The 27,688-nt window shown below is 42.2% G+C and overlaps 1 protein-coding gene across 3 annotated transcripts in view; it reads right to left on the reverse strand.

Moving 5' to 3' along the window:
• nrxn2b (neurexin 2b) overlaps nucleotides 1-27,688 on the reverse strand; it is a 637,678-nt gene that overhangs the window by 196,945 nt on the left and 413,045 nt on the right. The window contains exon 1 of one of the 3 annotated variants that reach the window (XM_034210530.1): nucleotides 4,777-6,541. The exons of the other annotated variants lie outside the window; for them this stretch is intronic. Within the exon in view, the coding sequence (XP_034066421.1) occupies nucleotides 4,777-5,110 (334 nt within the window). The 5' untranslated portion in view covers nucleotides 5,111-6,541. Of the gene's footprint in view, nucleotides 1-4,776; nucleotides 6,542-27,688 lie in introns of those variants that run through there. 3 annotated transcript variants of the gene reach the window in all.

Consider the following 27,688-nt stretch of genomic DNA (forward strand, 5'->3'; position numbering starts at 1 on the left):
GATCATAGACTGAAGGTTAAGGGCCAGGAGAGGAAACTAAGAGAACAAAGATGACTATGGTGTAATAATAGAAGGGCTCAGTAGCTACTTTAACACTGTAATTAATAGATATGCTAATTATATGCTCAAACAAAAAATGTAAAGAAATTCATGCCAGAGAGGACAATGGGCAATTGAATTCATACAGGGAGGTCATAAGTGTGTGAATACAAAATATCTCTCCAATTATTCTGAGGGCACTGATGCCCCTTTCACACCAGCGCTTTTTCAGCTCCGGCTCGGAGCTGGAGCTGAAAAGCGCCGGTTTTTCCTGTTCACACCGCAGCGGCGCCGGCTCTTAGCTCTCACCTATACCCCCATGATTACAAAAGAACAGCTAGGGGGTGTCAGTGCATCCACCACGGCAACCCTGTAATTAACATCATCAAATAGTCCAAGTCCTGTTAAGACCCTGTGGCTGCAGGTTATTTCACAATATGATTGAATTTGGAAAAATAAATTTGCCGTAATTGTATATCGCACATAACATTATACATGTTTGCAATGAAAACATTTAGAACAGCCCTGGCCTATTTTTTTATTGTTTTCTGTTTGGTTTTTGCTTTAACAAAAGCAGGTTATGCTGGGGAGTTAGCAATTGATGGGTTTTTCTTTGATGTTTTGGTGTCTTGGACATAAAAGAAGAAGACAACATTGTGTGATGGGCAAAAGCTGCACACAAACCACAAGTAAAGCTGAAATAAGGCCTTTGTGATGTGCGAGCAGCTGTCATGATACTGTCTGCATCTGAAATCATTTGATAGTCTGAGGTTATCAACTTCTATTTCCTGCTTGTCTGCACAGACACACCCGGGGTTGAGTCTGTCCTCGGTTTCTAGGGCTGGGTAAGAGGTGAATGATGGAGAGGATGCTTGAAATACAGCCCTCAGCCACCAAGGGAGGGGTTTCAACCTTGGTATATCAATGTTTATTTTAAAACAAACATGTTATGCATGTGAACTTGTAAAATGCACACACAAATGCTACTGCAAACACATGAATGTACACACCAGGCCTACTCCTGGAAGCCCCCAGTGGATACATTCCATCCACTGCCAAGGACAAAGTGATCCACCCAGCATTAACATCTCTTGGAAGCTCTCCATCTAAAACATCAAAGACAGCCTGAATCAAAATGAGCTTTTTAATCCCTTTAGCCCTATGCAGTGGTGTGTTCAGGTATGGATGACCTTGCATGGCAAACATTTCCTTTCTCTGACTCCAATCCAGGGTCATTAAAAGTGTGCAAACGTTTGTGTTGTTTTGCGAGCACAGCTGTGTTGATGAACGACTGATGGATGAAGCCAGACATGCAAATGAAACTTTGGTAGAGCCACTGGTGCGATAGAGTGATGATCACACATATAAAAGCAAGCCCTTGGCAAAATGTACTGGTTTATATTTGGGATGATGTAGGCAGTTCACACCTCAGTGCAGTCTCCCTCTAATTGCAATGCTAGTGTATTCATGCATGTACTGTAAACATCTTATAGGAAACAGCATTATATGGCATAGAATAGGGTTCTACCTTCCAACACAAAATATGTTCATACCCCAAGGATCTGAGCGAGAAGCCAATGCAGGTCTAGCCGAGAGGCATGCGTGCAAGAGGTCACTTATCATGAGGCAGACCAGTGAAATGTCACAGTTCAGCAGTCAAGACTCTCCAGTTAGATGTATCAGAGCTATGTGTGTGAGACGTTGCAATACCTGAATAGACAGTAATGAACTGCTTTACATATAGAAGGCTGCAATTGGTCGATGTCTCCTTCTGATAGAAAGGGCTCTGTAAATCGGGCGGCTTTTCATCCATCATGCTGGATGATGGTAACAATGGAGATCTTTAATCAGTGACAAATGGAGGGTCCCAGGTAGTGGTGCTTCTCGGTTACTGATCTCTTTAAAGGCAAGGAGGGGGATGGGTGCACAAAGCACAAAGCAAGATGGCTCCTCCGACACAAAATTCAGACCCGATAAATATGTAAGGGTACTATATTTTCATTTCAGCCCATATGAAATACAAAAATAGCCCCTCCATGTCTTGATGCTGTAATCTTCATATCTGCTATGCTGAATGTGTGTGTGAGTGCAGTGAGTGCAGCATGGCCCTGCAGGAGCTCATCCAGACAGATGTAGCATAATAATGACATTGTGGGAAGAGAGCAGCAGATAAGACCTGAGCATTGAATCTTATAGACCCTGATATGCTAAAACACAGCGGTGGGTGCATGGCCGCAGTGACAACTTATTGGATGATAGGAGCTTTTCTTCCTATCAGACACTGAGATTTCCATGGAGTGGAGCAGGTAGGTGAAATACTTTTCTGAGGCTTTTGTAGCTGACCAAGGTGGGGGTAGTGTGTGTAATTGATGTATGTGGTGGCAAAGGCTTTACTACAGTGTTGTGACAAGGACTACCAGTTGAAAACTAACAAAAAGGCTCTGCAGCAAGTGGGCTCTTATCACTGAGTGGGCTATTAGTGTTGGTAATAAGCTGTTCATGGAGAGCTGGTATTTCAGACAAGGACTTGATATCCAAGGCTGCAATGGAAGTATTTATGATGGCGATTGAAATGTACTCTGCACACAAGAGCGCCGTTTTAATGTGCGTGTGCTGTCTTATAATAGATAATGAAAACGCTGGAAGAAAGCAGCTAAAAACAACACAAACCGAATGAGCAGTGTTTTCTGTGTAGGCGTCCATAACTGCTACAGCATACTGCCAGGGGAAAAAGGAACAGCTAATACAGCCAGCCAACCAACCAAGCAAATAACTTATACATCTTGCATTTGCTGAGCTGCATTTCCTCTCAACATGTACTTCTTTATGCATGATTGTAGAAGTTTTTCCTTGTACGATGTGAGGGTCTAAGGACAGAGGGTGTCGTATTGTCATACTGATATTTTGTACAAACTGTAAAGTCCACTGAGACAAATGTAACATTTGTGATATTGGGCTACATAAATAAACATTGATTGATTGATGATTGTCAAACTTGCAGCATGTGAGCACATACGCAGAAGAGTGACGTCCCAGCTTGAGCTTAAGATCCAAGTTTATGGAAATACCTTTCCTATTCTCAGGGTAAACATGCAATTTCTCTTGTCAGCCAATATCACTGGACAGCCATAAATCCACAGACAGCCAAAGAACATTTTTACGTTAATGATGTCAATTGAAATAGCTTAGCAACTCAAGATGCGAAAGCTGCAATCCAATTATGCATTCTAATAATAAGATAGACGGAAGATGAGGCAGGAAAAAAGTAAATAAATAGCAATGAGAACAGGACCTTAGTTTGAGCTTTCATTTTATAAAAATAACTGATGATTGGGATTATTAAAACAAAAGTTGATTTTATTGATTAACAATATAAATACCATACTTTAACTCTCTCTAAAGATTAACAGCATAATCAAAAAACAACAACAACCAAAGTCAGACCTCAGAATCTAAAGACAAATCAACTCAAGCATTGTATCACCCTTTACCCCCAAACACCACAACAAAAAGGTTGGGTCATTGATTTCTCATTAACAATACACTTATAACATTCCTTCAAATGCTAATACTCCATGACACAGGTTAGCCCTTATGTGTGTGCTCAGTCACACTTTGACTGTGAAGACTTGTGCGCATGCAGCTGTGGGCTGGAAGGAGAGTATGGATAGCCATAAATCCAATGCAGTGCTGAGCACCGGGGAGGAGGTTGGCAGCTGATGATGTCTTCAGAGGCTAACCACAACCAATTGACCGCAAAGGGCTACGTGAGACTCCTTTGTCCATTTGATGACACTCATGTGTTATGGACTGGGAATGATAGAGAATTCAGGTATATTGGCAATAGAACAACATGGGCTTCAACATAATGAAGAATATATATAAATGCTATGTACACCTCTGATAAAAATAATCTATGTGCATGGTAATGACAATGAAAAAAGGATATATAAACAGAACAAAAAGGGGGGACGACATAAATTGCAGTGGAAAAAGCTTGTGTTGGAAAGCATCAAAGGATCGTCAGAGTGAAACTCTGCCTTGTCCCTGACAGCTTAGGCGAAGAACAGCGCAGCAACTGATGCATCACAGAGCACTGAGCCAAAGACATATACTGTAGAAAGTAGGACAAAATAAGTAGTGCGCAGGCAATCATCAATGGATTTTCCTGAGTACACAATGTACCATGACAGACAGCATGTGAGATTTTGCATCTCAACAACCACTTGAAGCCATTCTCTTTTAATGGCTGCCATCATGCGTCAACAATTACTACGGGTGGGGATTACATGAATTTAGATTGGCCACAGTTCAATACATCAGTAGACCCAAGATGGCTGCTGAGCTTGAAAGGCAAGTAGCAGCACCCAGCTGGCTGGTGATGTGCTGCAAAAAGCCCAGAAGGGAACAGCCTCTGGAAACATCACCCATCAACATCAAGACACTGGCCGGGAGCTGAGGTAGTGAGGGAGGTCGGCCAGACCTGGCTTCTCTCAGTCTTTCCAGAGATGACAGAGATCAATAGATGGATGAACCAATTGCTTGGGCTTATGTACTCAATTTAGAGCTCATAGCCATCACAAATCAACCCCAGAAGACAATTAACAACCATTAACCCCTAAAGTCCATGTTATTCCTTTAAATTAAACTTGCATATGTACTCTTACATGTAATTCAGCATAACTGGTCAATCACAAGGCAATCGGTTCCATAAGTGTTGATGAAAATAGATCTTACCATGGCCCCCACGTGTAAGAAAGGGCATCCGGTTTATGGCAATGGGCACAGTACCATGCTTGTTGTGAAAGTGGTGGACGTGGTGGGTGGTACTGAGGGAGGAGGAAACTCTGGCTGCCACGGCTGGGCAGGGGAACACCAGCAGTGCCAGAGAGAGCACCAGCCTGAACAGGAAGGCCGGGCTGGCCCACACAACTGGTGACGCCGCCGCTGGCCTGGGTACAAGTAGAAACCCTCTGTCCACCTCCACCTCCACCTCCTGCTCCTTGGGGGTGGGGCCAGAAAGGAACAGAAGGCCCCTCCCCCTCATACGACAGAAATAAGAAGTGATCATCTCAAATGAATCCAGGGCCCATGATCCCCTGCTTTCCAGCCCAGGGAGGAATGGGAAATACAGATAACAAAAATAAGCCAAGAAAGGAGAAAAAGATCCTTGTTGGAAAATCCCAAAAATGTATGGAAAGAAGAAACAAAAATACAAAATCCTTCCAAAAAAGACCCCAAAAATCCTCCAACAGTCTTGTGTTGATATCCAAAAGTTTCTTACTAGATCCTTGAGAACATAAACAACTCCCACTCCTCTCCTTAAACAATTAAAGCTCTTGTGGGAAACGTAACCTATTTTGTCTAAAAGGCAACTTCCTTGGCACCCTTACACAAATAATCACAGCTTAGCAGCACCGATTTAGCAAACACAAGACTCCATCTTAGCTCTTTTAAAAATATCTTGTGTGCCGCTCTTTGAGTTTATTGTTCGCCAGGGTTTCCTTCGCCTTGGGGAGATCTTCAGAGGGTTTCTCCTCCCAAAAGCCAATCCTCCATCGTGAAGAAAAAGAATCCCATCATCCCTTCTGAGCTTTTTGGAGACAACTTAAATGGAGAGCAGGATAGAAAAATACATACGAGTAAAACCAGAGTGCAAAAGGAGAGGCGAAGAACGAGGGGCAAGCGTTCTGCGATGAAGAAGCAGCCAAATCCTGTTTCAGGGCTTCAAATCCCTGTAGGAGCTCCGGAACCGTTTGTCTGCAGCCGAGAGCGGATAATAAGGGATCAATACATACAAAGAATACAGGACTGGGGGGAAAAATGGATGGCGAGAGGGAGGACAAAACGGTCGGATATTTCCAAGTGCATTTGAATTTTCTCTTCTCTTTTCTGACAAAACAAATCAATATGGGTCATGGAATGAAGAACAGCACCAAGAAAGACACCTTATCCAGATGACACTGTAACCAAAGCTCTGAACAAGCATCAGAGTGGTAGATGTCCAGTTCAACAATCCTCCAATCCTCAGACTTGTAACCAGGCTCCGTCCTACTTGTAATTGCTCTTCAACCTTTGAGAATCTGATTCAGCTTTCTCCCCTCCTTCACTCACGGCTTTCCGGGGTGGGAGGCAGATACAAAAGCAGCCGCTGGTCCTCTCGATGGGGCTCCGGCAAGGGGTGCTGCTGCTGGCTTGCTGAGAGAGTCTGACGGTGCTGTTGCCGCTACTGCCTCTGCTGTGAAATTCATGCTAATTGAATCAGAAGCTGCAGCAACGAGCGCATCCTTCCTGCCCGCACAGTTCTCTCTTCTCCTTTTCCTCCGATCAAGTCAGCCACCCCCCCTGAAGGTACACGCGCATGGCTCTCTACTGGCGAGGGTGAAAAACCAAGAGCCGGGGGCAGAAATAGAGGCAAAAGGGAAAGGTGGACACGCTCGGATCCTTTGAATGCACAGACGGTGACTATGATACACAGGGCAGAGCGGAGACAGTTTGTGTGTCTGGTTGGAGCAGTGAGAGTGAGAGAAAAAGAGAGAGGGAGTGAGAGTGGGAGGGGAGTGAGTGGAGAGAATTGAAGGAGGAGAGCACACACACAAGAATGATGGGAGGCACACATGCATGTTGGGTTTGTTATTTTCACACACACACACACACACACACACACACACACACACACACACACACACACACACACACACACACACACACACACACACACACACACACACACACACACACACACACACACACACACACACACACACACACACACACACACACACACACTCATAGAGAAGCCCTAGTTTGTATAACAGGCTGCCAGAAAGGACACCCTCTGGAGTGTGGAAACATGGCACACTTGTGTAGGTGAGTGTGTATCTAAAAGTCAAACTAAACACTGGAGCTCCCGACATGAATTTAATTTTTTACTTTCTTACAAATTAAAACATATTATTTTCCACCATCTGTACAGACACACTGTTTTGTGAAATTGACAACATGTAAAAACATGTAAAACAACAACAAAAACAAAGGTGGGGCATGTCGTGCGGACAAGAAGAAAATACCAAGAAAACATGGCTGTGAGAGGAGTGGGAGAAACACAGTGTTCAAATAATGAGGAGGTGAAACGCCAGCAGCGTGGGGACATTGGATTACAAGAGGAACGGTATGAGGGAGAGAGAGGAATGGAAGGTATCAGATCCATCATGGCTGATAGAGATCTCAGCTGGGACAGGAGGGTTTGAGACACGCAAAAAGAGAAATGGCCCAAACAAGAGAAGCCAGTGCAGGTATTCTGCACTGATGGAGAGAAAAGAGTGTGAACTATTACTTGTTTACCCAGACACACACAGACACCTCAGCCAGGTGGAAACATCACAGGGGGGACAGAGATGCAGTGCTTGCTGCCATCAGGGTGAGGATGATGTGACAACCAGGGTGACGGAACACAAGTTCTGATCTTGCTCCGAGAATGAACTGCTGAACTTAGAGGGGGGATTACCAAATGTCAGAAAAAGAATCCCCTTGCACTACATCCAATGATTCAGTGTTCAAATCCAACAGCTTCTGCTCATTCTCTAACTATTTCCTTCTCTTGCTCTGGAGCTTCACGATGTTAAGCAAATGAGCCTTTGCTGCTTGATCTGAATAAAAAAACTGAAATCTACCAATATGTTGCAACTTAAAAGGCTTCTTTAATTACCCTTTACACAAGTTCATTATACTACAAGGACAGATGGTAGGCAAAGCTACAGAAGCTCTGTATAATAAAATGCAACACAATCCAAAAAGTAAAGCCATAACTAATCACTAATCACTCTTAGACAGGTTTGTGATAAATACAGAACTTGAACATGCTAAACTCCACATGGTATATAATGACATCTAGCTAACTTAACCTGGACAAAGAAGTCTGTAATAGAAGGTAAACTGTCTGATTGTCATATATTTAACACATTAACAGTAAAGACTGTGTATGTCTGTACAGTGCACTGGTCTGTAATAATCGGTTAAGCTATTTTTTAACCTAAATATATTGAAAAGGTGTATTTTCCTAATGAAGAATAAACAAATAAAGCAACACAATTGTGGACAGTATATTGAAATAAACAAGTTTATTTTTTATCATAAACTACATGAATAAATATACTTGGAACTATATGTAAAATGTGCTGTTTCATTGCAAGACTGTCACTAATCCCTTTCCTTCAGAGGATAGTGTGCGGACTGGGAACTCATCATGATGAAACACAGAGGAGTGCCAACACCTGCTGCTCCACTCCCCTCCGGCACAGGACACACACACACACACACACACACACACACACACACACACACACACACACACACACACACACACACACACACACACACACACACACACACACACACACACACACACACACACACACACACACACACACACACACACACACACACACACACACACACACACACACACACACACACACACACACACACACACACACACACACACACACACACACACACACACAGACAGACAGGTTGAACAATCATTCCAGACACACTTGCTCACATACTAATTGTACACAGTGCTACTGGAGTATGATGCAAGACCCAGAAGTGAAAAGCCTTGCCGCTAAATATTCCCCCATTAAAACTTCAAATTCCAAAAGCCCTCAGGGGAGTGATGTCTTAGATGGTGGAAGTGGAATTAGTTTACGTGGGAGGAAAGCCTCTTGTATACAGTCTTATCCTGAGGAAACCTTTCTGCAATAATACAGTTCAATTATTATGATAGAAAGCTAAAGTAAATGGGGTCAATGTGGCTATACATGTACATTTTAAGATCTATTTGAAGGGTGCCTGCAGTCATTCATAAGTCACCCGGAAATCAAATAGAGGCTTTGGGTTATCTGTCGGTGACGTCAGGAAACTAGGACAAGCTGAATGTTCGCACAGTGGGGGAAGGCAAAACACAAAAGGCAAGTCATCCATTTTTAACTCCTGTCTCCTGTTTGTGCTATTCAGTGGCTTTCTCTCGTACTGAGCCCTCGACGGTAGCTGCTTATGTTAGGATAAAGCCTTCTGGTCTGAGCCCTGATGTTGGACGCTTAAATGAAAGCACTGCTGGATACGGCAAACAGGGAAATAACCTTTTTCGTCTGGAATACAAAGTCACACATTTAACAATTGATGAAAGATTTCTGTAGAGTGCACATTCAATTCAATACATTTAGATGTTCTCATACGTAAACAAAAACATAGGATGTCTGTCATTGGCTTCTAATAAGACCCTATTGGGCATTTTTCGATTTGGTTCCTCTTTCATCTGAGTAACATTGTTGCCATCCACATTTGCCCAGATTACATACAGGAAGGCAATCTCTAAGGTTTAGGGGAAGCTTGTGGTTTTGGTTATGGTGCAAACTTAGGTCATGGTGCCTCATATGCACAACCACCCACAGCATCCTTAGAGATGTTGTGATCCACTTCTGACTACCCACTTCTTTTGCTTTTAAGAGAGAACAAGACCTCAAAGGTTGCATGTCAGGGAAGTGTAAAAGTGAAACAAATGTGAATAAAGGGAAAGCGTCACATTTTCTTTTGAGGACAGTCTCAAATAAACACTGTACGTTCTCCAAAATAAAAACCTTGTGTTTATGTGTAAACCTGTGGCGAGCCGTGACTTTTATACCTAGGCCCTCTGAGTTATTACGTCACAGCGTATACTTCAGCGGAATATCAAAACAGCGGTCCGGGGTGCAAAACGCATCACACCTCTACACCATTTATATAAACACCTATCATGACAGGGCGCCCACAGCCAAGTAACAATTAAAAATGAATGAAGTCGGCACGACGGCCCACATTGAAAATGACTTTGATGATCAAATCACTTAAACACAAAGTCCATCCTCCTGTCCTTTTGGATGAAGGGTCATGCAGCTGATCCCTTGCCACTCCAGTTTATCATTGCAATCTTGAAAATGACTCAGTTAATAATTTCGCAACGATGTCATCACTATCACTGAAGTGAGCCATCATGAACGAACTTATGCTAATCATGAATCTATCGATCATAAATCTATCGATTAGATTTATGATTCGAAAATAATAAAAGTGGATATTATCCGGCTGAACAAAACGTGCATTTATCTAACAGGTTCGTTTTCCACAGACCTTATTTCGAGCTATTTTCCAAAATCCTCTGGAGAAATCCCATTGCTTTCTGTCGAGGGAATCCGAGCACAGCTTACTTCCGGGTTTTAGGACGCGTCACTGCACCACTTGCATAGACCTCACAGCGGGCGGAACTTGTCATAAAGTCCGCGATAATAAAGCCCGCCCATTTAGAGGGAAGATATGATTGGTCAATTGTACTGTCATTTGACATTACTCTCTCATTGAGTTACTATAGCTGGCCCTCTGTGAATGTAGAGAGGGACCAACAAGCCCTCCCGTCTTCACAGTAACTCGCAGAGACGGCATTTAACCCTTCACATTCCAACAGAAACTGAACAGGCAGATTCGAAGGATTTATTTCTTTGGACATTTTATTTTAAATACAATTAAATCAAGTTATTTTGGTAAAACTAATGAAAAATGTAACACATTTTTTTTTTTTTTTTATGTTTTCAAATATAATTGTTTTGAATATCTTAGGCGCTCATAGAGGACCTAGAGGCAGTGCGTCCATTGAACTGTGTAGGGCAGGCAAACACATTAGTCTGATTGTGGCTTGTAATGGGTATCATACGGTTTATTTACTTTCTTTAATAAACTGCTCTCAGTGAGGTTTAGTCATTCAACTCTATTGGTTTTCCACCAACCCATAATCATTTATCCTGCCGGTAATCAGTGCATACATTTAACCAACAATGGCTTCAAAGTAAGCCACAGAAGAAACACAATGGTGAATGAAAGCAAAATATTAAGCCTTCTATACAGAGCTGATGGGTGCATTAGAGTACAGCGTTATGGACAAAGGAACCCACTAATAGCATTGTGGCTTCACCAGCTTTGATAACTTTGGTTAAATGAATGCACTTTTATGATGTATAATGATACCACGGTTACAGGAATAGAGAGAGGGATAATGCAAAAGGGGTTTAATGCATTGGTTAGATGTGTGCGTGGGGGGGGGGGGGGGGGGAATGGTTAGATGAAAAGGAACGGATCAGGATGAAAGGAAAACAAGAAGGGAGCAGGGAGAGTGTGTTTGGTAATTAGATGGGAGGGATTAAAGGGAAATATGTGCGTGTCGTGGGCACAAGAAGCCTCAGCTAGGTAGAGGAGAGGAAAGATAACTAGTGAGAGGGGGGTGTCTCCTGTTTCGCTTGGTTGAAGGAGCAGGTTGCACACATCTTAATCATGTGACATGATATATCCTCAAGGAGAGAAAGGTGAAGACAGCAAAGAGATGAGGGGAGAAATATAAATCACTTCCTGCACTCTTCCGCCCTCTTCTTCCCTTCCCTATCACCATAAAAGCCATTTCCTCTGAGATTCTATTAACGATCATACGCAGAATGACATTGTCTGTCAATCTTATGTTAGCTCTCCCTGTCCAAGTTAATTGGGTGTTTGGTAATTACAAAGATCTGATACATATCTGTAGGTTGGGTTATTGAATATTTAAAGAGCACAGGTATGGCTTGTTCCTCAGGATGCTGTAATCAGCCTTTCATCACCCGGGTCGAGTACGTGGTCAATGTACCAGACAAGCTTCTTGGTCACTTTCAGTTAGTGGTTAATCATGTATGATTCTCTACAAAGCCCATGTGAATGACTTTGTAGTTAAAAGATACAAATATTTTTTTTAATTCTTTTTTCAAGATCATTATTTATTCATTTGTCATTTCGAAATATTTGAAAATAAAACTTGTTTTCCATGCTGTATACAAATCATAAAGTAAAGGGTGCAAATGATATGGAAAAGTTCATTTAAGAGGAACAAAACAAATATGTGCCAAACAATGTAGCCATGACACCTGCCAAGCTGCCTGGATCTTTTCTCTTTTCTCACCTCAACATCACCACCCCAAAATGCAAAATAAGAGAGCTGCTGGTAGGCTGGTAAGCATCCCCATCTTGCTCTCTCCCTCCTCTACTTATTTTCCCTCCATTGCGTTCTTCTTCCCCCCTCCAGCCATCCATCCATCCTTCTCAGCAGCCTAGCACTGTGTGGTGAGTCAGCTGTCACTGTCTGTCCCTCCAGCTGTGGCCCCAGCTGTTGGAGCCAGATGGGCTCATCTCCACCTCATCCGCCCTCATCCATGATGTCTATGAGGGGCCCCCTAACCTCCAGCCACGGACTGCTGGCTCCAGAGAGCACAACTCTTACTGAGCTATGGAGAAGACACGTTTCTGGTTCATTCTAACATACATACATTTATTTTTTAAGTGATTAGCCTTTTGCTTTGTAACAACTTCATAAGGTGATTTATAGGTTTACCGGGACCTGAAAACGATTCCTGTCTACGTGCCATTGTGAAGGTAATAATCAGGGTACATGCTCAAAGGTTGGTGGGGAGGGAGAGTGTCTGCTAAAGCTATTCCAGAATAATACTGGCTCACAGTAATCTCCTGCACACAGGGAACATTTTGACAAGGATTTAAGGATTTTAAATACAATTTCGATACGCAATGAGGGCCTAACAAAGCACTGTGGGGAGAGAAGGGGACAGAACATGGTGCTGGAAAGAGTAAGGACTGTATGCGAAAGAGAAAGAAAGAGTCATCATCTTTCAGGGGAGGCAGATTGCAGAGCTCTAGGGTGTCAGGTGCCCCAGTGTTTAAAATGCCTCATTTATCCAGAGCCTACGTGAAGAGGAACGCCAGAAAATGTGACTATGTTTATGTGTGAGGAAAAAATTAGATCAGCGGAGAGCGACACACTGTAACAGCTTATTTAAGACATAAGCTGTTTTTTCTGTTAGGGTCTATGTTCGATAAATGGAAGTGCATATTGATTTAAACTTCAGATATGGTGTGTGGAGTCCTTGCTGTTATCATTGAGATTAACACACCACAACAATAGGAAATATGCAGGGAACAGATTGGACAGAGAATTATCTTGGCCTTATCCGTGGCTTGAGCTGCACAATGGTCTACAGCTGAGAGCACCCTGCATGGTTTCCAAACAGTGATCACAGACAAAGCCACCAGGCAAGGCTGGGCTGTATTTACTAAACATTAGCAGAGGCACGTGCATTATGTGTGCAAAAACAACAACATGTGCACAAGTGTTCTCACACATGGAGCTCAGTGGCGATTTAAGCGAGCATGGTATTATCATAAGTTATTCAAGGAGTTGCTCAGTTAATACACTAAGATAAAGAAGGTCACATATCAAGTATGTCTGGGATTTGCAAAGCAGTTACCAAAGAGTCAAAAACTGAGAGGAATTAGTTCGTACAAAACCACATCTTAATACTTAAGTTGGGTAGCAAAAACTTTCATTGGGCCTTTTTCTAGATTCTGGAATGAGTTGTTAAAATGGTATTGACTGTTTTAAAAACTATATATTTTAGCTCATGTATAGAGTTCACATTAGGGCTGCTCAATTAATCATATTTTAATCGCAATTATGATTTTGGCTTGCAACGATTATGAAAACAACATAATCGAAATAAAACGATTTTTTTTCCTTTTTTTGTTGAATTATACTTAAAGTTCAGGGTAATTAATTGTTAAACACATACTGTTCACATTTTATTTTTCAATAAATGGATGTTTTCAAAGTAAATGGATAATCATTTTTAATAATCGTGATATCAATTATTGACCCAAATAATCGAGATTATGATTTTGCCATGATCGAGCAGCCCTAGTTCACATATCTATCATGTACCACCAGACTGAGAGACAGTTCCTTCCCGACTGCTCACAAGACTGTTAACATTTTTCAATCTGTAAAGTATATTCACCTTCATGTATTTATAGCACATACATCTGTTTACAAATTCACACATGTATATATTAAAATAAACAGTTACAATGTTACATTGTGTTTTATCTTATAGTACATATACTTATTCCTGCATTTTTACTTGCACCATTGTGTTTCATTTAGTTACTTATTTTTCTTTTATGTCTTAAAGTGGACCTATCATGCTATATTTGAATAATATATTGTAGGGCCATACCTATATAAAACATGTCTGCGACGTTTTTTTTTTCAAAATACCAAACAGATCATGCATTTTAGCCATGCCTCATTTCGCTCTATTTGCTCTTTTTTAGCCCTGTTTTAGCAAGGGCTGAATGGTTATGGCTAGAAAGGATCCGTCTTGTGTAAATATGACGTCACGTTCTCGTTGTAACTCTCGTTGTAACCGGAGCGGCTCGGAAACACATCTACAGCAGTAACACGCAACATACACATTAATGCAGCAGCAATGTTAATAGCATCAGACATAATATTAAAACACTGAAAGGGAACATTTTATTGCACCAGGAGCTATCTTGGGACTTTTTCTGCGACAAACGTTGACTTGCCTGTGAATAAAAAATAAACCGTAGTGTTGGTGATCTACAGTGTTGTCATTCTTCTTTGAACAGCAAGACCGCTAACACCCTATTTCAACAATCACACTCCCTGTAATTGACATCATTAATATATAGTTTAGCTTCTCATCATCATTTGCTGTGACCCACTGATGTTAACGATCGTAACTGAAAGGCTGCCTGCCAAAAGTAAACATTCAGCCACGTGACTTGCAAACTCTCGCGAGAGTTTTACACAAGACGGATCCTTTCTAGCTGTCACTACCCGATCTGTCCCATGGATGTATAATAAGAACTGGGCTGAAGTGGAATAGTCCATTGAGCTTAGGAACCTTCCTAACGGAGTGAAATGACCCGGAAGTCCCTCAGTGGCAGCCATGATAAGTGCCGTTCGAATTCTCTAGATGATAGGAAAGGAGGTTTCAAACTTCCTTTATAACCTCCTTTAGCTTAGGAACCACTGGACCTCCCTTGACGAAAGGAGAGCTGTTACGTGTACGCAAATTGACGCGCTTGATGTGGACGAGCATTTTGGGGGGCATGGTTAAAGTTTCACATGCGCTATGAGAGCACATACGGGTACTTCTCAGGCATGCCGGGTAATCTGTGACATTTCGCTTTCTCACAAATTGGGTAATTGTATCATCATGCGCCAATGAGCAACTCTCATAGGAATTAATGAGGCCCCGCCTCCCACGCTGTATCCAGGGTTGCGGTCGGATAATCCAAAAATCAGCTCCTAACGTCTAATCGTCTATTCCTTGACCTCTGAGTGAAACGTCACGGGGTTAAGGGATAGTGGATAGGAGAATTCAAAAGGATTTAGGAGAAGAGACTGCGGTACTTTAGAGAATCAGTCTGCACTTGTACACTGTTTATGATGCGCCAGCGGACGTCATTTTGTGCGTCTGCTGCTGTGGGGAAACTATGGAAACTACAGTTTTCTATACAGCGGACTACAACATGGATGTTTAAAAAGAACGAGGGACTTCTGTAAACTCATCTAGAGACTCTGCACCGTGCTCTGATGCTGTTGTTTTGCTTTATGAACGTGGACAACAGAGAAACATATGTCTAACAGAAGTTAAATTCATTTCTCACTTATTCTGACAATGTACTTAACCCCAAATAAAAGAACCCAATAAAAAGAGTTGTTAAATAATAGTGAAGTCACGTTGTAATAACAATAACTCATCTCTCTCTCTCGAGTTTTATTTTTCAGCTTTGCCAAAAGCCACTGTGTCAAGTGTCCTTCTTGGGTTGGCGTCCGGAGTTCTCCAATATGGCGGACCATCTCGCACATGCGCAGTACAGATCGGGCAGTGACAACGTCCATGGGCTGAATCTGTGAGAAGTCTTCTTCGCTGCTTTTGTGGCAGACTACAGCGCCACCTACAGGCCTGGCATATATACTACAGCGTCTCCAGCGCTTTCGAACGGAGCTCCTCGTTTCTGACGTCAGAGATATTTCAAATCTGTATCAGTCTGTATCAGATCAGTTGCAGCCCCGTTTTTAGAGATTTGGGTACGGAGGAAAAGAGAGAGGGTTTTATTTTCTGACGCTGCGTGAGTTCCCCGACACATCAAAAAGTGCATTTTGCATGATAGGTCCCCTTTAAGTATATTCTGATGCTCATACTTTTACTTGAACACATTTTGAATGCAGGACTTTTACTTGCAACAGAGCATTCCTACACTCTTCTTCTACTTTTACTCAAGTACAAGTTCTGAATACTTTCTAACACCTCTGAATACTGCCAAATTCAGAACTTTACCAGAAATACTCTTCATCGCAAAACAAACATGTCACTGAAACATATATTTATACAGGAGGTGGCAGACGGTAAACCAGGGGATAATGTAATTCTAGTCAGTGTTTGTAGATTCCTGTCTGCACCCATATGAGTTTGCACAGATTCTCAGTATTAAGTGTCCTTTCACCAGGTTGCCCCAATCCTCTCTTGATATTCATACCTGTCATTTTAATCCTTCACCCCTAGCTCCAGCTCCCAGCTCGAAACAAACCCTGAGTCTTCATCATTCTGTCCCTCTTGGAGGCAGTTTGGGTATAATCCCCCTCTCTGATGTTTGCTCCTTCTTCTATCATCTCTTATCTAAGGGAGGAACCCTTGAAATAAACACTTTCCACATAGGAAAATATTCCCTCCCAGGTTGTCTGTTATCACTGGCAAAGTACAATTTGAAAAAAAACAGAAGCTGAAAATATCCTTTGCCGGCATGATTTGGGAAAATGTTGTACATGGAGACAAATTGTGTGTGTTGGAGACAAATTGTGTGTGTTGGAGACAAATTGTGTGTGTTGCAGACAGCTGTGCGTGTGTGTTGTGAGAGCGGCAAAAGTGCAAAGCCTCTGTTGCAGTGTAGCTGACTGGAATGAGGATTTCAGAGTTAATGGACGGGGTGACTGCTGCCTCCTCAACGTGTCAGCCTTTGTTACACGCCCAGCACACAGAAGCCACCGCCGCTGCCGTCTGCAACGCGGCAACACAGGAGAGCACGCAATGCAGGGTTGCCAACTCACGCATCTGGCGTGTGACACACGCTTTCACTCTCAATCTCACGCTCTCACGCTGCCCAAACTATTCTCACGCCAAAAACAAGAATACCGAAGACTAGAAACGGTTTTGAAAACTTTTGTCAGGTAGTGATCGTCTTCTCAATAGAACATCTTTGATAACGTCTTCTGGCCAATCAGAATCAAGATAACGGCGTGGTGTTGTTGCAGGAAGTCCCGACAGAGAATACTTTTGCTGTAGTACATCTCTATATACATCGATACAACATTACGTGTTGATAGAAATCAACACGTAGTGAAATAAGACTCCACGGTTTGATGATTGATAGGTGTGTGGGCTGTCTTTCATTTTGACACACAGAACAATGGGGGCTATCCACCCTTATCCACAATGTAAAGTAATTCACACAGCCTCTTCCCTCTTCTCTCTGTGAGGAGCAGCAGGTTCAGCTTTCAGAACAAAGTAACAAAAAACTAAAATGGCATTCATTTTTATAAATATGTAGTAATAGATTTATTTATTTTTCTTCTCAAGAGAGTACCAGAATGTGTATTTTATGTTAGTATTTCAAAAAATCTCCTGGGGGAGAATCCCCCCAGACCCCCCTGCAGGGGTTGGGTTTTCAACATGTCAACTCTTTCACCTGTGGGGAAGTTGCAGGATTGGCTCCAGGTCGCCCTTTTTATTTACTACAAGACAAATGTGCCTTTTTATTTCATACAGTTCAATTTGGATTGAGACAGGGAAATAATCTAAACCTCACGCGTGGCGTTTCACTGTCAAGGGGAGCGTGTATGTAATTACATTGCAAATACTGACTTGAGCCCCACCACTGTATGGGTTAGCCCTACCATAGATTACCCAACACAAATACTCGTATTGCGCATGCGCAGATCTAAGATCCAGTAGAAATGATAACAAAGTAAAAGTCTGCTGCTTATTGTTCTACTAGGCCAAAATAGAGTCAAAGAGTATATGAGAGTGAGTGTGTTAATTAATATATTTGGCAGTTTGGAGTAAGTCTGTAGATTTGTGTGTGTGTGTGTGTGTGTGTGTGTTTCATGTATAGGCCTCTCACGATAATTAATTTTGGTGGATACATTTTCCCGGAAATTATTGCGATAAACGATGATATTGTCGGCACCGTTGTATGACCATTTTAGACCCCTGACATAATGATAATATATAACAGTAATTCAAGTACATCCTTTCAAACTGCTAGTCACATCCTCATGTAAATGGAAATGTATCGAGTTCATTTTATTTATCGTACGATAAGTCAATTAATTGCTTATCGCAACAGGCACACAATAAAACAGTGGAAACAAACATGTGTTTGACTTTCATTAGTGAATGAAACTTTGTGCCCTTTATAGTCTGTGTCCAATATTGTGTATTTGTATATATTGTATATGTATCCTATATATATGCTAAGGTCCCGCTGCTGACACGATAGCAGTCATTTAGTGCGCATATGTGTAATCAAACCCATGATATCAAAATCTCACTCCAGCCAGGTACCTAAAGTTGGCAACCCTGCGCAATGACTTCAACAAAACCAAAATAAAAGTGAAACTATTTGCTTTGCGGTGTCTTTTGCACCAATCATTGCAAACACAAGTCTGATTACAGGACTATTTCACATGTTTCATTTATTTTGATCATATCCTCCACTGATCAATGATACTCTCTGTCTGTATCCTTCACATGAAGCATGCCATTTAGTGTTCTCAGTAGTGCAGTGTAATCCATGGTCTCAAGCGTTCTAAATCATTGATGGTATTTGACAGCCAAGACCTTGAACTCAGTCAACCGAGTTAGGGCTCCTACAAAGCCAGGCCTCCACGCTTTTGAACAACAACCAACTTTTACCAATATTTCACACGTACTATGGGTCAGAAGAAGCGAGAATACAGAAGGCCACAAAATCACCATGTATGGATCTTTAATGTATGGCAAACCTTCTGTTGCAGCTTATACATCACACATCCCTGCGGTTAACTAATCAATCTTCACAGTAGTTCTCCTCTGATAGAGACATACAGATTTAGACATAATGACATGTGGGGTGCCCTCCAGTAGTTGGAGATGATTGCGAGTTGTTTTTACCCAATAAAGGCTTTGATCTTGAAAGCTTGCTCAAATTCAAGTATGATATTCAGCAGGCAAAGAAGATCATACCTCAGAGTGTTTTTACATTACAATGGTAGAGAGGAAAAATACTGGCACAAAGAGACAAGGAACATTTCTCAACCTCCATCTTTATCATTCCATCCTCCCTTGTTCTCTCCTTCCTTTGACAGCTGCTAGAGATTCAGCTCAATAGAGGACATTAACACGAGGGCTCATTAGGGATGAGGCTGATGGAGACATCAGGTTCTAGAGCTTATCTGTTGACTTGCAGCAGTGCAAGGTCCAAGGGTAGACGTGGTCAGGTCATCAATAGGCAGGTGGGTGCGCCTGCTTTGAATATGTGAACATGACTTTCCATCGTGGAATCGACTGCTGCTGCCAATCGGGAGGGCACAAAATGCTGGCCTGAATATTTTAATGGCCAGGAAATTATTGAGTTTGTAATTGGAGTTGAGACTCGGACATTATTATTAAACTATAACAAAGTAAAGCGATACATTCACATTTTTAATTCCTCTCTTTTTACGCAGTATGTGGTGCTTTCTCTCTCCATCCCTCATCCTCATGCATGACATGAATGCATGCAAAGAGCCGAGGCACGGGGTGACATCGCCAACATGATAATTAGTCATGAGGCCTTTGTCTTCTACTCTCAGTCATAATGACCTATCGGCTGTATTCAATTACGTGATTTAAATCCACATGGAAGAAATGGACCTACTATAAAAATAAACACAAATTGCCAACGTGCTCATGCTATGAAATATACACAATCTATGGAAAAACAATCTAGGTGTCCTTTAGTTCACCAAAGGCTGTCAAAGTAAAGCCATACTGTTAGGGCCCTTACAAGTTTCACTGAAATACAAAAGGACATTTTATAGAAAGGGCTGTGGGAAGTGCAGTAACATGCAGGTGAGAAAGGACATCTTGACTGGCATCTCAGCAGCGCACAGGACATTGAGCCCGTTGACATTGCGTCTTCTGGGTGAGCGTGTCAGGTGGAGTGGAATTACATGACAGAAACCATCCAATACGTGGGTCAATGACTGAATAATCGAGCCCTCGAGCATTAGACACCTCTAATGTTATACATGATGCTGAACGGCAGATGTATCGGTTTTCAACACTTGATTGTGGAGGACCACATGCTGAGTATGATGGCTGTTTGCATGTACAATGTGTGTACTCATTCAATAATCCAGTTTGGTTGCAGAGAATAACGATCTAAGAATGTCATTTTAAAGGTCCCATGTCATGCTTTTCCGGTTATTACCCGTCCCCTTGTGTGTTATGAAGCTTTTTCTGCATGTAAACGGTCTGCAGAGTCACAAACCCTCAAAGTACACCCTTCCATCCATCCATCCAATCATCTTCTCCCACTTATCCGTGGTCGGGTCGCGGGGGTAGCAGTTCCAGCAGAGAGCCCCAAACTTTCTTTTCCCTGGCGACATCAACCAGCTCTGACTGGGGGATCCCAAGGCGCTCCCAGGCCAGCGAAGAGATATAATCCCTCCACCTGGTCCTAGGTCTACCCCTTGGTCTCTTCCCAGCTGGACGTGCCTGGAACACCTCCCTAGGGAGGCGCCCAGGTGGCATCCTAACTAGGTGCCCGAACCACCTCAACTGGCTCCTTTCGACGCGAAGGAGGAGCGGTTCAACTCCGAGTCCCTCCCTGATGACCGAACTTCTCACCTTATCCCTAAGGGAGACACCAGCCACCCTGCGGAGAAAACCCATCTCGGCCGCTTGTATCCGCGATCTCGTTCTTTCGGTCATGACCCATCCTTCATGACCATAGGTGAGGGTAGGAACGAAAATGGCCCGGTAGACAGAGAGCTTTGCCTTCTGGCTCAGCTCCCTTTTCGTCACAACGGTGCGGTAAAGCGACTGCAGTACCGCTCCCGCTGCTCCGATTCTCCGGCCCATCTCACGCTCCATTGTTCCCTCACTCGAGAACAAGACCCCGAGATACTTGAACTCCTTCACTTGGGGTAAGGACTCATTCCCTACTTGGAGTGGACAGTCCATCGGTTTCCTGCTGAGAACCATGGCCTCAGATTTGGAGGTGCTGATCCTCATCCCAGCCGCTTCACACTCGGTTGCGAACCGATCCAGTGAGTGCTGAAGGTCGCAGACCGATTAAGCCATTAGAACCACATCATCTGCAAAAAGCAGTGGTGCAATCCTTAGTCTGCAGTTCGGTGGACAAAGTACACCCTGTAGCGAGTAAAACTCTAACACAGAAAATACCTGTCTATGCTGCCCCAAAACGCCTCGTTGGACATTTCTCTTTTTCCATTGTTTGCTTCCTGGGTTCTGTGACGTGTGAAAACCCAAATCAACAACAAATGACCGGATTGGCCCAAATGGACCAATCCGCGGAGCACCTCACACACCAGGATCCCTTGGCTAACTAACAGGGAGTCCCCATTGACTTGCATAGAGCTCCCTGAACGCTGGTAATAGACGAGTTGGGATAGCGGAGAAATGCTCTCTGCAGACCCATTCTCACAGCGTTATAAACCTTTTTCTTACTCAATATCAAGCCACACTTATTGTTTTTACTTCGGCTGTGAGTGTTTGTGTGTGCTCAGGATGAGTTTCGCTGTGTCGCGCTGTATCGCCGACCCGGAAACCTGTCCGCTCCTCGCAGCAGCTCGCAGCAACTGGGCTCACAGGGGGGGGGGGGGGGGAGCTCCAACAAGCCGTTTAGGACAGAGAGTGAATACCTGAATACACATACTATACAGAGATGCTGTATGAGAAACCAATGTGATTTTGGAAAATTGCACAGTTTAAATCTATTCTATCAGACCTCAACAATGGAAATATGATCAGTAGAAATGGCCATGACATGGGACCTTTAAGTGAAGGGGAAATGGAGTACTTATCAATGGAATTACAGTTCAAGGAGAGCCACATTCTCCTTACCAACTCACTTCACAAAAGTTCATCCCTCTGCCCTGTGAGGAAACCTCCAGGCTTTCTATTATTTGATGTGCGTGACACAGCATTACTTATTCATACGGGCACAAGTAAACACGTGGTCAATAATTTAGATGGGGAAAGAGGGCTGTGTGGGCATTTTCCATGTGCATCCATATTTGAAGATTGAATTAGGTGAAGACATTCGTCACGCCCAGATGTTGGATCTTGTCCACAGTGATTTCTCTGCTCCTCTGCAGAAACCACTGCAGATACTTCAGATAAAAGACCTGCCAGCACGAGGGCTTTGGATAAAGTGTAGTAAGTGGACAAGAAGTGATCCAATGCACTGTTTATATTTCAATCCTATTGCTAAAGACATCTTACTAACCATGTTAAATAGCACCATTTTGGAATGATGTATTTATTGTGCCTCCAACTTTATTATTGCCAAACAAGATCATGCATTATTGACGCGTCTGATACATCTGATGCAGAAATACTGGATTACTACCTTGAATACATTGCTATTAATACATGTTGTACTGCCCACGTTAGCAAGGGAAACTGTGTGTAAATAAATGTGTCTACATGTGGTTCCCTTGTTTATATTACGATGCATGAAGACAGTTTGCTTTCAGTCACCTTTCCTAGCATCAGGCTCTATAGCTGGGGGCCAAAATGCCCTGGTGGGCTTATCAAATGCCAAAATGACACATTTAATTAAAGACCCTTACACTCTTTATCCAGCCCTGCCCTGTGTCAGGTCCCGGGTATGCACCATGATGGTTTGCAGAAATCACTCTGTGACAGGGACAGATAAAGTCATTAGGCTTCCAATAATAATAGAAAATGGGCAGGGATGTCCCTTTTGTTAGCCAAGAGATAGGAGCCATCTCTAGCATGTTACACGAGAGGATGAATGCTTGTGGAAATGAGAGAGGAACGTGTAATGGACGATCTCCAATCTAGGATGATTGGAACTACTGACGGAACAGTAATGTAAAAAAAGCACATAGGATTAATGGCACACACAATGACATAGTTGATATTTAATCAGGGAAGGAAATGAATCTCTTGCTCTCTGGGATTGGCTTGAGAGTGAGCTCCAACTAAGGTTGTAAACATTATTCTGTGAACAATGAAAACCTAGCCTGTGACATACATTTCTTTTTTCCGAATTTTTTATTTTCTCTTGGATGTTTAAACCTTAAAATTGAGCCTGCTTTTCCAGCAAATTGCCAAAAGGGCTTTGTACTTCAGAGTAGGGATGGGAACGATTAATCGAATATGAGTTATGAACATTTTTATTGTAATGTTTTTTTTGTTGTTTTTTTTTTTAATTACATGTTTTTGGGAGGGGTGCCTAAGTTCATTGCATATTATCAAATGGAATAATTCAATGTATATGACAGTGCCATAGCTAAGTATGTTAGGTCTAAAGGTGTGTTTTGCTCCGCTCACCGGTCCCTCACAGCGGGCAGAGCTGCAGGTGCTGATCCCTCTCTCTCGCGTCCGGTTATACTTCACTCGCGTTTATGTCCAAATCCATCAGAAAACCAAGTTATGTTTTAAGCATGAAAGCTGTAGGCCTATAGCTGTCAACTGTTCAAACTGTGATCACCAGTTCAATACATTTGACAAATTCGACTTGGTTTCTATACTTATTTGACCATGTATTTATTTTTTTTGTACACATTTTTTTTTTAACCGTTTTTTTGGGGGTCGAATATTCGAATATACATTTGCTTTCAAATTCTCATCCCTACTTCAGAGTGCAGGCAAATCTGGAATATAAAATACGTCTTTTCAAATTACCAATAGGGAAAAGAGCTATGGCACACGCATGGTTTGATCAATATGAACAATAATTCCACCGTACACACTATCATGTGTTTTGTCTCCTTGCAAACTTTATTCTGGTTCAAACGTTTTATTTTCACTCCCTTGGCCATGATCGCAGTGTGCACATTAAAATAATTCAAATTGCGATGACAAGCTACATACTCATATTCTTCATTCTGCCCTCTTTTCCCCGATGCTTCAACTCCCTGCGGGCAAATGGTGTCTTCGGTCTCTCTACTTCAGTTAACCGAAAAAGACCGGGTGAAGGCATAACTTCAACCACTCTTGGTTTTCACTGTGCTTCTATTAACCAATGCAAACTGTTCTTCCCCTACCTCCTTTAGGAAGATCCACGTATTACCCCAACACACTTGCGATAATCTTTCAGCTCATTGTTTGCAATTATTGCTGTCCAAGTCAGTATTTCTTAGCCAGAGTATTCCTTTTAAAGCTGAACAAATGAACATTTGACTCAACTTAACTAAATGGAGAGGGCATTATCATAAGTATTTAGCTCAACTCGCCTAAGTGTTGTCTTTTTATTCAGTCTTTAGAATTTCTGCACGTCTTGGTCGTGGAAAAACTGAGCAAACACAAAATCCAGACGTTAACCTGATGATTTCTAAACATATTACTGAGGGAATTGTTAAAGTAGGACACAGAGAGACACCAACACACCAAGTATGTTCCCGAATAACTGTCAAACAGACAGATTCAGCAAACCTTTGCGAAAACTAAAATAGCTAGGGCTTTGAAGACACCTGAGGTTGGGTTTACCACCTTTTCAATTCCAGTTTGAACCGGAATATATTTCCTAGATGGAAGCATCAGCTGCTGACTGTAGATAGGTCTGCTTGCGTGTACATTATACACTCACAGACCTTGTTAGCATGCAAAGCAGACAACACTGATTTTTCAGGAGAAACTTCACTAAACCTTTTGCAAGGGCACCTGGTGCTGAGTTACAGCAGCAGTCATATGTATACTTGAGGATTTCTCATGTCCATGAAGAGGGCATTTAGAATCACTGTAGCCTCACGTCCTCCGAGATTTGGCTTCTCAGATCACATTACTAAGAGGTCTACATTAATTATTGACTCAAAGCCAGTGATATGAAAAAAAAAACAGCAACATACAAGTGAACCAAGAGACACGGAAAATATGTCAGTCAGGATATGCGATCATGATATTGTGTTGGCACAACATCAACAGCCTGATGGCCGACTAGCAATAAGTATCAGGCAGGTGGAGACCAGTCAGTCTGTGATTTCACACGTTAAACTCATCCGTTGCTCCCCTCGCTGTTCCTTGTCCTTCTCCTACCACCCACTCCCTTTGCACATCTCTCTGAGGGCCCGGCCCCTCCGCAGGATCCTACGGGAGCCAGATGGCATTCAAAGTTGTTTCAGTGTCTGTGTTTGTAAGTTAGTGTGTGTTTGCTCCCTCTCAGACCACCAGAGCTGAGGAGCTTCACTCGAGCTACTGGTACTAATTAAGACAAGTTGGAACAAGCCAGAAACTTGACAAATACACCATCCTCATACACAAATACACACTGCTCTCATCGAGACTCGTCTTCTGATGTTTCAACACTAGCCCTCAATGATGGAGAATAGCTTCTGGGTAGGAGAGTGTGGAAAAAGGCATTGTGCATTTTAATTATTTCACATGAAAAAACTGCAATCCGGTACCAGTTCCTTTCGTTATCCGCCCCGGAGACAAAGGCCTAAATGATTATCCAGGGTTGATAAACTGTACATTCTTTGGTGGTCATACACTCATGTGTCCCCATGTGCCCTTCACGATTGCAGTGTTTCCTGATACCATCTGTGATTTTAGAGCATACATGCCTTTCCCTTTCTGCATAACTGTATGGCACCCCACAGCATAGAGCAGCCAATGCATTCTCCATTCATTAGCCCTATAATAGGCTCATTTTAATTTGGTATAATTTGATTTCAGTATCAGGTACTGCAATCTCCAGATGACTTGAGGCCCAAGCAGTTACCCGTGGTGAATACATGATCAGTGAAAATGTATTAAATGTAGTATTTCCCTTTATGGTGAGCAAGCCGCACAATCACAGTTGGAGCTTTCTTTTTTTCTTCTTTTTCTTTTTTCACAACTTTTAGGTACAGCTGGAACTTATTAACTATTAATTAACTATCTATCTATCTCACTCACTAACTCACTGACTTACTAACTAGGCATTTTTCAAATACAAATTGTATTTAGTAATGCATATGCACAAAAAAGTTCTGTGATTACTCTATTTCTTCAGTTGGTGTACCAACAGTAAAGGTGAGTGGAAACTTCCAATGCATACACAATATCTGACACGTGTCTTTACTCTAAAAGCTTCCCTGCATTTGAAATTGTATTCAAGATTGTTTCGGCCCACATTGTTCATTCTATTTTAGGACAATATGAACTGAAAACAATTTGAAAGATCCTTCCTTCCCCCATTGTATTGCACTGTGTCCTCACTGTGCTGCTATACTTGTTACCTCTGTTCTTTAGGAGTACCTCTGTGACCATTAGTGCAACTCCCCCATCTGTCTAAAGACAGTTCCAGTCTGCGCATCCTTTATTCCAAGGCTGCCACACTCTCCATCTTGTTCTCCAGGACATGACAGTCATCATCGTATGACACTATTCTGAATTTTCCACCCCATTTCCTCACCTTGCCACTCTCATCTTTCGGTGCTTATAGACAATGTTCCCCCCCACCCTTCATTCTCTACGTGATCTATCACAGCAGCTATGAAGATTTGGTGAGTGACATACAAACCCAAACTGCAAAACTATGTGTGAAACTGTTCTAGGATATGTATATGGCTGTTTGCAACAAAAGCATTCATTTATCTACTGGGAGCTTCTAGTACTGCATTTCTAAATGCTATGCAGATTATGCTAATCTATTATTGAATCATGAAATAAATCATAATGAAACAGGGATGATTTGGCTTCCTCAAATTGTAATAACATGATTTTAACTCTAAGCAGTCACATTTAGAAGTGGTTATTCTTCGTTTCATTCTCAATTCTCTTCATTTTCCCTCTTTGAATGCATATAGCACGTTGAGCTCAGTGTCAAACTAATGACCGAGTCATTTTGGGCCAGCCAGCCACAGTTCAATTAGTAATTGTTGAGGATTTCTCTCTGATATTAATTGGACACTCACTGGGGCCTGCAGTGCGTTTTCATCATCACATAGTGTCAATCAAACTCAGTTTACCACTGGCCACACATTAATCAAGGGAACGTAGGAATTATCCAGGCAAACCAAAACACCTAATGCACAAACAAGCTAAACATTCCTCTAAATAGTGAAAACAATTGAAATATCAACATAGTGCACGCACTTAAGTTTAGCATTAGAACAATGTATTCTGGTAGCCTGACGTTGATGGGACTCTTTAAGGCCCCCTATTAAGCCTCACTATATTGTACATGACATACTACGCTTCAAATAAATCTGCTACTTTTCAAATCATAACATGCAATTAGTGAGTTTCAAGTCATATCAACTTAATTATCAAAGCATTTTAAATAGTGGGTTCAAATATACCAACGTTAAAAGAACAAATGTCTTGAATACCATTTTTTAAAAGGTGTTAAAATATGACTATGTACACAGTCGTTTTCACACCTCTAAAGCCAGGTTCCATGCTGTCCTGAACACCTACTGACAAACAGTCAATCT

Source organism: Gymnodraco acuticeps, unplaced genomic scaffold (assembly GCF_902827175.1).
Source record: "Gymnodraco acuticeps unplaced genomic scaffold, fGymAcu1.1, whole genome shotgun sequence".
Classification (NCBI taxonomy): Eukaryota; Metazoa; Chordata; class Actinopteri; order Perciformes; family Bathydraconidae; genus Gymnodraco; species Gymnodraco acuticeps.